The sequence below is a fragment of the Paramormyrops kingsleyae genome, chromosome 20 (assembly GCF_048594095.1).
Source record: "Paramormyrops kingsleyae isolate MSU_618 chromosome 20, PKINGS_0.4, whole genome shotgun sequence".
In the NCBI taxonomy this organism is placed as follows: domain Eukaryota; kingdom Metazoa; phylum Chordata; class Actinopteri; order Osteoglossiformes; family Mormyridae; genus Paramormyrops; species Paramormyrops kingsleyae.
Window position 1 is genome coordinate 3,062,525 of NC_132816.1, and position 10,624 is coordinate 3,073,148.

Below are 10,624 nucleotides of genomic sequence, written 5' to 3' on the forward strand. Positions count from 1 at the left end.
TGTTTTTCTTTTCTGTTAAGTAAAGTTTTTTTTTTTTTTTTTTAATTTAACTCCTTTATTTCGTCTTCAACAATATACAATATCTACGGAAGAGGATTAGGGGGGACAGCACAGGTAAATCAAAACAAGCCAAACATAAGAGTACAAAGTTTACAGGTACTTTTGGTCTTCACCTTCTTTAAAGAATAAAAAACAAAACTAAATCTTTTTTAAAAGCTACAAAGTTGGGGAGGACCTTCATATATCTACATTTATGTAAATAAAATTTAGCAATTAAAGTAATATTGTTGAGCAAGAATTCAGTATCCTTCTCTTCTGGGAGCTCCGCCAGGGCTAGGGTGACCAGACAATCCATGTCAGGGAGGACACTTTGAGCTACTTTGGGGGGTTTTACAAACTACTTTCTAATTGAAAGGCTCCTGTGCTCGGCTAAATAGTTTAGCTCTTCTTGTGCTTTGACTGGTTTGTTTCCTTGACTGAAAGACTCATCCAGCTGTTTCACATTAGCATTAGTGACACATGCACATACATTATAGGACTGACCAATCAGCACACAGCAAGAGCTGAGTGCTCAAGTGAAATCCAGGTCCGTTTAATTGAAATGGTAATTTACAATTCCTGTCCTAGCTCAGAGTGTCCTCCCTGACATGGATTATCTGGTCACCCTATGGGCCAGGGCCATCTGAGTCAAGGGCATCTGCATCCTCTGTGTCGTTTGCAGTGACTATCTGCCTCCCCAGCGGTACTCTAGTGCAGTGCCTCAAATGGTACCACGTATTACTCCCTTCTACCTGCACCGCTGTGGCTGTGGCTCATGTCACCTTGAAGGGTCCCTCTCGTCGGGGCTCGTGCCACTTTTGCCCGGAACACTCGCAGGTAGACTTTATCTCCTGGAAGGATGACTGGCTCCTCCCGGTCTGTGTCTTCTTTCTGTACTTTCTCCTTTTCCTGTTTGAAAATAGCTTTGTGTATTTTGATTAGACTCCTCATGTACAACTTTAATTCATCTCCCAGCTGGTCTAGGTTGGGCCCCTTTAGTTGATCCAGGCATTGGTCTCCCTGTCAACATTTCATGCGGAGACAGATGCGTCACCCTGTGCGTCTCCATCCGATACGCCATCAAGGCTAATGGCAGTGCATCCACCCAGTTCATTTTGGTGGTGGCACAGATCTTATTCAGCTTCTGCTTAAGTGTACCATTCACTCTCTCCACCATGTCCTGCGACTGAGGGTGATACACGCATCCCAACCTTTGTTTTATTCCCAGCTATTGAACCACTAACTTAGTGACTCTCCCCACAAAGGCAGCTCCATTATCAGAGCTTATCTCAGTCGGTATCCCAAACCTCGGAATCACCTCCCTGATCAGGAATTTCACCACTGTCATCGCCCCCATGTCCTTGGACAGTATTGCCTCTACCCATCTGCTGAACCTGTCCACAATCACAAGCATATATCGCTTTCCATATGCTGTTTTTCCCATGTCCACATAGTCCATCACTAAGTGTCTAAACGGTCCCTCAGGCACTGAAATGTGCCCCATTGGGGCCGTGACCGCTTTGCGCACATTGTTTTTAATGCACACCTCACATTCTGACAACCTTGCATCCACCATTGCTTACAGCTGTGGTGCCCAGAAACCTTGTCACTTAATTTTCCGTAACACCTCCCCCCTTGCGAAATGGTCAAGACCATGCGCATCCGTTATCAAAATGTTCACCAGAGACAGAGGTGCAGCCAAAAGTCCCTCATGGTTGTGATACAGACCATTAGTGTCCTTAGAGGCCCCCCTTTGCAACCACACAGAGGCCTCGTATGGGCCCGCACGCTCCTGCAGGGTGACCAGATAAGAAACAGTAAGGTCTGGCTCCACAGTCACCATAGGCAAAAGACTAGCAGTCCTGACCTGTGCAGCCGCCTTGGCTGCCACATCCGCGGCCGCATTGCCTCGAATAACAAACTCACGACCTTTGCGGTGGGTCTGACACTTAACAATAGCCAAACGCTTAGGATGCATCATTGCATGCAGCAACTCCAAAATCTGATTATGATGCTGAATGGGGGAGCCGTGACTTTTGCGAAACCCCCTCTGCCTCCAGACTGCTCCAAACAAATGGCATACACCATGAGCGTATGCAGAGTCTGTGTAGATTGTAACCGTCTTATGCTGCCCTTGCCGGCATGCTGCAGTCAAGGCCTTTAGCTCCGCCAACTGAGCTGAACACGGCTGTGACGCCAGCTCTGAAACGAGAGTGTAAAAATCATCACCCTGAGCCTGAACCAGAGCAAATCCTGCCTTCAAGGCGTCTCCATCTCTCCAGCACGAGCCATCCACAAACTATTGTCAATGGGAGAGCTCTCCAAGTCTGGTCTCAGTTTAGTGTAGACCAAAGACACTGCCATACACTCATGTGGCTGCCCCTCATCCTCCAGGGGAATGCTGTCTGCAGGGTTCACTGTAGTGCAGCGCTTTATGGTCACATCCGAGTAAGTGACAAATGCAAAGTATGCTAACTGCCGTGCCGGGGTCAACACAAACTTGCCTTTGTCAATAAGGTCCACCACCTTATGTGAAGTATAAATTGTCACTGGATAACCCATTGTGATGGCAGTGGCCTTTTCATAAGCTAAATATGCAGCCACCACACCCTGGGAACATGGTGGGTATCCCTGAGCCACATTATCTAGCTTCATGCTGTAATATGCCAATGGCTGCTTCCGTCTGCCAGGACAGAGGTCCTGGGTCAGCAGGGCCGTCCCAAAGCCGTCCTTCCTTTTCCCGACATACAGATAAAATGGCTTAATTTAAGTTTAATTGATACTTTATTGATCCCCATGGGGAAATTGTTTTTACACCTCCCTCAACTTGCTCTTTGCAGATTAAGTTGTCCATGAAGGGCAGCCACCTGTTGGGGCACCCAGGGAGCTGGGGGATAAGGGTCTTGCTCAAGGAGCCACAGATGTGCTGAGGCTGGGTTTGAACCGGCACCCTTGTGATTACAGGTACGCAGGCTTAGCCCACTGAGCCAAACGCTGCCCAGTGTAATCTGGGAGGCTCAGAGCAGGTGCTCTCTGTAGCTCCTGCTTGATGGATTCAAATGCTAATGAGGCCTCATTTGTCCAAATTAAGGAGGCCTTCAAATTAGTGTGGCCTCCCTCCTTCATCAGTGCCCACATCGGTGCCACTTTCACAGCATAGTCCTCAATCCAATCCATGCTGAAGCCTATCATCCCTAGAAAAGTCTCTTGGCAGTACTGTAGCTTGGCCTTGGACACCTTATGCCCCCCTTCAGCAGCTGCACTGAGTCTTGGTGGCAGTCTGCCAGCGTGTCAGCACACAGCAATAGATCATCCACGTACTGTATCACTGTACTTTTTAAATTCAGTCCATCTAAATCTGCCCTAAGCACCTGATTAAACACATATGGCGAGTGCTTAAATCCCTGCTGCATCCTCGTGTAGTTATACTGCTGACCCCTGTAGGTGAAAACAAACAGAAACCGTGACTGCTATGCAAGGGGCACACTGAAAAATGCTGAACACAAATCCACAACCGTAAACCATTTTGCAGTGGGGGGCACATTTGCCAACAGTGTGTGTGGATTGGGAACTTCTGCTGTCTGATCCTCCACTACCTCATTCACTGCACGCAGCTCATGAACCAGCCTCCACTTTTCACCTCCTGCCTTTGGCACAGGCAAGAGGGGGGGTGTTGCAGCAGATTATGGTAGGCACCAACATCCCTGCATCCAGTAACCCCTCTATTGTTTCCCTTATTCCTTCCTCGGCCTCAGGTTTCAAGGGGTACTGGTTTTTCCAGGGTGGTTGCACCCTGGTTTGAGATAAATCTCCACTGGGCTAGCTGAATTTACTAGGCCTACATCTGTGTCATGGGTGGTCCACACCTCCTCAGGCACTTCTCTTTCCATGTCCTGCCAACATTCCTCTGTACTTTCTTTTGCATCACACTGCACCCCTATCATGCTCCACAATCCGTGTATCATTCGTCCTTTCCATTTTCAATTGATAAATGAAAATCAAAAAATTAAAATCTGATTGTTTTTTTTGTTATTTGATTTTAAATCAGAAACGAAAAATGAAAATTGTCTTGTATTTCCTATTTTAAAATTTCATTTTGGATCAAAAATACAAAATTGAAAAGGGTCCACACAACAGAATCTGTTTTTGATATTTAATTGCTGGGTTGTGCGTCACCCGGAAATTGTTCTGCGAGCAAATAGGCGGGCTTGTGTATTGTATAACGCTATAATTGTTAATAAAGCTTTTAAAAAAAGAAAAAAGTTAGCAACACTATGGCAGCGCTGGAGCTACACTCCACATTAATCATGGAGTTGTTCAAAACTGGTATGACACACGCAGAAATTTCCTGCACACTGAAGCAGATGAATATCGTAGACTGCTCGGAAAGAAGTGTCAGAAGATTTTGTGCTGGACACGACCTAAAGAGAAAACGACTTTTGGCAGACGCAGCATTAGAGAGGATTTTGGCTCGGTCGATTTACGAAGTAAGTGTATATTTCGATTCCCACTGCTTATTTAGCAAATATTTCCTTTAATAATGTGACAATTCCGTGACAGACTGGACCATCGTATGGCCGGAAGTTCATGACTGGCTATCTGGCATCAATGGGGCTTCATGCAGGAGAAGGTCGGGTCGGAAGATTCCTGAAGGAGCTCCATCAGCCATACCATGAATTCCGGCGTCAGGTAGGATGACTAGTAGGTAATACATGTCAATATATTATGTTAAACTGATTAACAGCACTAATTTTTATCTACGACACATCCCTTGCTAGTTAGTTCATGCTATGAATAAACCCTTTTTTTTATATTTCTGTACAGAACTTTACTGCTGCTTTTCACATATTTGAAATAAATATTTATTGCTACAATAAACACAGCCAGGTCAGAGGTCAGGGAGGGTCTGACAGGTGAAAAGCTGAGAAAAAATATCTATGGAATAAGTCGGACTAAGAAGGATAATTTCCACAGCAATATAGCTGTTATTCCTCCTAATTCTGTCAAAATTCTGTCATTCTTATTTTTCTTTAACACCACAATACTAAAGACCAGAGTCAGGGAGGAGACATAATACCAGAGGCTAGAGCAGGGATGATGATGATGATGATGACGATGTACTGTCTTCACAGTTAAGAGATTAGGCGAGCTGAGAAAACTATACTCATTGGTGGGAGAAACCAGACAGGAATCGTGGTTTTCAGAGATATTTCACTCAAAACTATGTTTATTTTTTATTGGGTAACCCACCAGGATCATTCAGTCTTCTTCTGCTTATTATTCTTTAGAAACTTTAACCATCTCCCTTCTCACCAGATATTTTAAGGATTGTAAATTGGGCAAAGCAGATGATATGTGTAACCTGTAAGAAACGGTATTCTGAAGAGGTGATCTGTCACCATTCTGTTATTTATTGTGATTTTCTGAAGCCACTGCATGAACTTGAACCTTTAATCTTTAACCATTTGCTCTTAAATATTTCCAGATTGACACTAAAAGTCATTTGAGACTGACATTTAAGCTAAGTTATTTGTTTCTGCTGGGGAGGTGTTGCCTTTTAACTATTAATTTTATTAATAGTAATAACTTCTTGGACCAAAGGAAAGGATAATGACGTAAAACTACAATACAATGCTTAATACACATTTTTTTCTACAAGTTATGTTTGTAAATAAGTGTTCTGTCATTAAAAACCATTTCCTGAACGTTGTGAGCCATTATTAGTCTGAGAGTTTGCATTAATTTAAATTATTTTTATTTTTACACAGGGTGCTCGAAATTTAAATCCAGCTCCCTATCATGCTGAATACATGGGTCATAAACTTCATCTGGACCAGAATGAAAAGCTTGTAATGTTTGGTGCAACACATGTCTTGGCCGTTGATGGCTACAGCAGCAAGATTGTTGCACATTCCACAATGCCAGTAAAAAACAACCTTGTCATTTACGAGGAAATATACAGGTAAGCAATAACTACCACCTTAAAAATTTGTCATAATTCATTCCTCCCCTGTATGTCTTGTAAGTATATACATCTTTCTCTGTAATCTGTTAAAGTCCGTTTAGTCAAGTGAACATTGTTTCTTCCAGACCTGCAGTTGTGAAGCATGGCATGTGGGACCAAGTCAGAGTTGACCATGGCAGGGAGTTTTTCCTGTGTCTTTACGTGCAAGAAAAGCTGTCACAATATAGGCACAACCTCAGCAGGCCACCATATCTCCAAACCACATCAACAAGGGTGAGTGCTTGGTAATACGAAATCAAATATAGGAACTCATTCTCATCTGTACTCAGCCCCTTGTTGCTTTTGTTTACTGTTGCTTTTATGTGTGTGTGTGCATGGGGGTTGGGTTGGGTTGATTTTGGGGGGTGGGGGGGGGGAGATATAGCTGTGACGATGTTTTTATTTTGGGTTTGGGAAGGGTGATTTTTGTGGGGTCATTTTAATCTGTAAAGCCCTTTGAGAAGCCATGTAGTTTGAAAAGCGCTTCATAAATAAAGTTTGATTGATTGATATAATGGGAGTTGTCCAGGCAGAGTAAGTGCGGCCTCTAAATAAGACATTGTCTGCCACAAATCTTCATTTTGCCAATGTTTTGTTATGAATCGCTAGCACTATTCCTCTGTTATTTTGAAGCGTCTTGGAGGAGCTTTAGATGTTATCATCCGGGGACTTTTACAGCTGTTAAATAAAACTAGCTCGGCTACACTAGCTGGCACTTTCAGTGACGTCATGACCTTAGACCATCTTGGTTGCAGTCTGAGCAGAACTTTCACTCTGTGTTTGACAACAGCTGTCAGTTACACAGAACTTGCTAATGCAAATACCAACATGGTCCATGTTTGCTTGTTTCCAATTTCCAAATTTTCCGACCATCAAATGGAGCACAGAGTGAAAGTTCTGCTCAGACTACAACTCAGGTGGTATGCAGCCATGACATCACTGAAAGTGCCGGCAAGTGGAGTGCCAGCGTAGTTTTACTAAATGGTTGTAAAAGACCCCATACATGCTCAGAATTAAGAGGAATAGTGTTAGCAATTCATAAGAAATTCATAAATTTCAAAAGGAAGAGGTTTTGTGGCAAATAAGGCCTTATTTAGAGGCTGTTTTGTTGCTGCCTGTACCACTCCCATTAAATGGATAGACGCTGATCGTGGATAGATCTACAAAATCTCCCAGAGGACTACAAATACCAGGGTGAGTAAATGAACATATTACATGCTATAAGGTCCAGGTTTAAAAAAAAAAAAATGTAGTTGTTCCTTTAACACTGAAAATGTACTATTTCCAAATATGTCAATAATCTAATCTTCCTGTTAACTTGTTTCTGCTGTCATATTTTATGTGAAAAAAATGATTTGGACTTGTAATCAACAGAACCTACGAGTGGAAAGGTTGTGGCCAGAGGTGAACAACCGTGTGAACTACCCCCTGAAACAGGCTCTGGTGCACCTACTAGACCAAGAGGTTGTGAACATGGAGGACAACCTAACAAAATTCTGCATATCAAACCTGACATCTCAAGTGAGTCAAATTGGACTTGACAGAGTGGTCCAGTCATGGAATGCACACAGGATCCCAGGTATGCTAAACACAATATTTAAATGTATTAGATTTAAAATGTAAACTTGAAAATACAGCAAAAATAAACAGTCTTGTTTTGATTTTTAAAAAAATTAGGACGTGGAATTCCTAATGAACTGGCTGCAAACAGATGTCGAGCTGAAGTCTCAGAGGAGCTGCTGCCATGTGCCTCTGTCGTGGCAAACCTGTATGAGCAGGAGCTGGGATCTTCCCTGACATGGGTGTCTACCTTTGGAACTGACCCCTTTTCATCTGAAGAAGATAGGATGCCATGCAGAAGAAATCTTTGCAGAGATGTACCCTGACATTTCTCTTCTTTTTAATCATGTAGTGAACAATGACTATGCTCCTTTCCAAGATGCCTTAATCTCCCTAATACGTTTAACTGTAAGATATGTTTGAGTGTGTATAGAGTTCAGTGATGGACTGGTGAGCTGTCAAGGGTGTATCCTGCCTCTCGCCCAATCATTGCTGGTGATAGGCACCAGCCCCCCACAGCCCTGCACAGGAAAGAGGGGTGTAGATAATGAATGGATGGATGTTTAGCATCTGAGTGTTTTAGCGGTGTTTCCTCACAAACATTGGTGTTCTCTAGCAGCTGAATAAATAGAGCATTTGGTCTATGGCTGTAGATATTGATCAGTGATACACAACTATCATACTTCTAAGTTGTAGGATAGACAATAAAGGAGAAAGTTTTATTGCTTTGAACTTTTATTTCAACCTCACTAAGGTACAAAAACAGAGGTAAAAAGTCAGCAGCAATGAAAAATCCTACTGTACATACTGTTTTCCTTTAACTAGTTCCATTTAAGTGTGGACCTCAGATTTGTCAGAACATAATTCCTATGCTATAAAATGTAAACAATTTTTGTAACACAAAGAACAGATTAGTCTTTGTTGGAAAAAAAAAACCCAACAGTGCTTAAGTTGCAAGCATTTACAGGAAATGTGGGAACATTACAGTAAACATATGTGAATCTGACTTAATTAAAAAAACAGTAAAACCATTCCACATAAAATTGTGTAAAAATCTGGTAGTTTGGCTCTTGCAGCATCTTACAAATAAAAGTAACTTCTCAAATCTTTTGCAAACATTTTACAGTCTAAAGTGCTTTGAATGCATAACATTGAACTTTGACATTAACATTGAACTCTGCTGAAAACAGCCCAATGGCATACTAACCACCTTTACTGCCACAAAATGTTGCCCAGAGCAGCCAGTGCATCAGACAGTCCAGTTAGTCTTTGTGTGTTCATGTGGAAGTCATCGGCTCGACATTTTGGGCAAAACACTGAATTTCTCTTACACTCATCGATGCAGCTTCTGCAACCAACAAGGCTTTGGCAGCATGAAGAAACAATGGGCTCAACCAAAGGACCTGCAAATTTGATAAAAACAATTGTAAATTAACAAAAAATTTACTGTCTAAGTAACTGTTCCAACACAGACACTAATGCATGCTTTTATCACCTGTAGAATTGACAACTGTAATGCCCTTCTTTCTGGTCTTCCTAAAAGCAGTATCTCAGGTTCACAGCTTCTACAAAATTCAGCTGCACATGTCCTGACTAATACCAGAAGGTGGGAAATAATTCTACTCTTAAGTATGTATTTGTATAGGAGCTGAGTCACGGAGAGGGGGTGTACCTGATCTATGGGGGAGGGATGGGAATGTGGTTTGTGTGGGGTTATTTTAATCAGGAATGCACTGATTTGCAATCTTTGTATGAAAAGTGCTTCTGAAATTAAGTTTGATTTGATTAGTGTTGGTCTATATTCTTCATGAACTTCAGTATATGAGTTGCACTGAAATTTGCATGTAGAAGATTTTTTTTTCAATTACCTTTGCAGATAAGACAGGCAAAGGCATCTTTAATAGTTGCTGCTTCAGCTGCTGCCAGGGAAACTCTGCGGTTGGAACTGGCCAGCTCCATCAACTCCTTCATTGTTGTTGACACCTCCTGAAGTCCTTGTGATGCCAGGACCACCTCCTCAATTTTATCAAACACAGCATCAAGGCCATTATCATCTCGTCGACTGAAAAAAAATAAGCAAAAAACATTGCAATTTGTTCTCTCAAAGTTATTTCCTTTGTTTAAATAAAATCTGCAAGTTTTTTTAGTCCTGTTGTCATGTTAATTGTCATTTTATTTTAACAATTCTAAATGTAATAAGTATTGTTGCAACTTACATTGATCTGTCACCCAAACTCATTTAATTTAAGCAGACGAACAATAGTGATCCCAACTAATGCAATGGAAATAGCAGAAACTAGAAGGGCTTATTTTGGCAAATATCACAATAATGCAAGTCCTCACTTCCTAGAATATCCTAATATACTGCACACATGCAGCTGACAGAAGTAAGCAAGCCAGGAAAAAAGTTGGTCAGACAGTAATGAAAATACAGTTTATATACCTCAGCCTCCTTTTCTTATTTCCTTGTAACTGCAAGAAATCCTCCACCTTCACAGCCAAGACTTTCCTTGCATTTTGCCTCCAAAATGCTGATCCTGCAAGTGAAGTAGATTATTTAATTGTACATTAATTAAGTATATTTTTCTGATAAAATTTTGTAGTTTTTCTTAAAACCTTATGGCTATAAAATTTCAAACTTACCTCTGGTTCCTTCTGTTTCCAAGATTTTGTTACCCTGTCCATCAGTAAGGATGACGGAGTCCTCTTGTTCGAGGGCCTCATTCACTTTACTGGTGATTCCCATGACAGAAGCCTCAAATTCAGAGAACCTCACCGTCAGGGCTCGGCTTGTTTCTAATTTTCCATCCACAAGGTCAGCAATGAAGATGGTCCTGAAAGCAAAAAATATTTTAGTTGAACAACAAAAAAAAAAAAAAAAAAATTTCTTGGGACAATCAACAACAACAACAACAAATTTATTTTTGTATAGCGCATTATCACAACATTACATTGTCCCAAAGCGCTTTACAGCATCCCCACCCAAAGCCCCAGTGAGTAAGCCATAGGCGACAGTGGCAA

The 10,624-nt window shown here is 41.8% G+C and overlaps 2 protein-coding genes across 4 annotated transcripts in view; one reads left to right on the forward strand and one right to left on the reverse strand.

Moving 5' to 3' along the window:
* LOC111836354 (uncharacterized) overlaps window positions 1-10,624 on the reverse strand; it is a 356,103-nt gene that overhangs the window by 151,209 nt on the left and 194,270 nt on the right. The window lies entirely within an intron of this gene.
* LOC140581273 (uncharacterized) lies at window positions 46-8,335 on the forward strand. 3 transcript variants are annotated; one of them, XM_072703438.1, is made up of 6 exons: window positions 46-876; window positions 4,600-4,728; window positions 5,808-6,001; window positions 6,130-6,277; window positions 7,418-7,622; window positions 7,721-8,335. In XM_072703438.1, exons 2-6 carry the CDS (start codon window positions 4,627-4,629, stop codon window positions 7,927-7,929), a joined length of 858 nt encoding a protein of 285 aa, XP_072559539.1. In that variant the 5' UTR covers window positions 46-876; window positions 4,600-4,626; the 3' UTR covers window positions 7,930-8,335. The 3 variants fall into 3 exon arrangements, with proteins under 3 accessions (XP_072559539.1, XP_072559538.1, XP_072559540.1); XM_072703437.1 differs by lacking the exon at window positions 46-876 and adding an exon at window positions 4,170-4,526; XM_072703439.1 differs by lacking the exons at window positions 46-876; window positions 7,721-8,335 and adding exons at window positions 4,170-4,526; window positions 7,185-7,237 and having other exon boundaries at window positions 7,418-7,554.

What these genes read in the sequence shown, in the direction of transcription:
- LOC140581273 (XM_072703437.1), top strand. Translation starts at nt 4,314, where the DNA reads ATGGCAGCGCTGGAGCTACACTCCACATTAATCATGGAGTTGTTCAAA. An exon ending in ACCATGAATTCCGGCGTCAG is followed by an intron (nt 4,729 to 5,807) that starts GTAGGATGACTA and finishes ATTTTTACACAG; the next exon opens with GGTGCTCGAAATTTAAATCC. An exon ending in ATTTACGAGGAAATATACAG is followed by an intron (nt 6,002 to 6,129) that starts GTAAGCAATAAC and finishes TGTTTCTTCCAG; the next exon opens with ACCTGCAGTTGTGAAGCATG.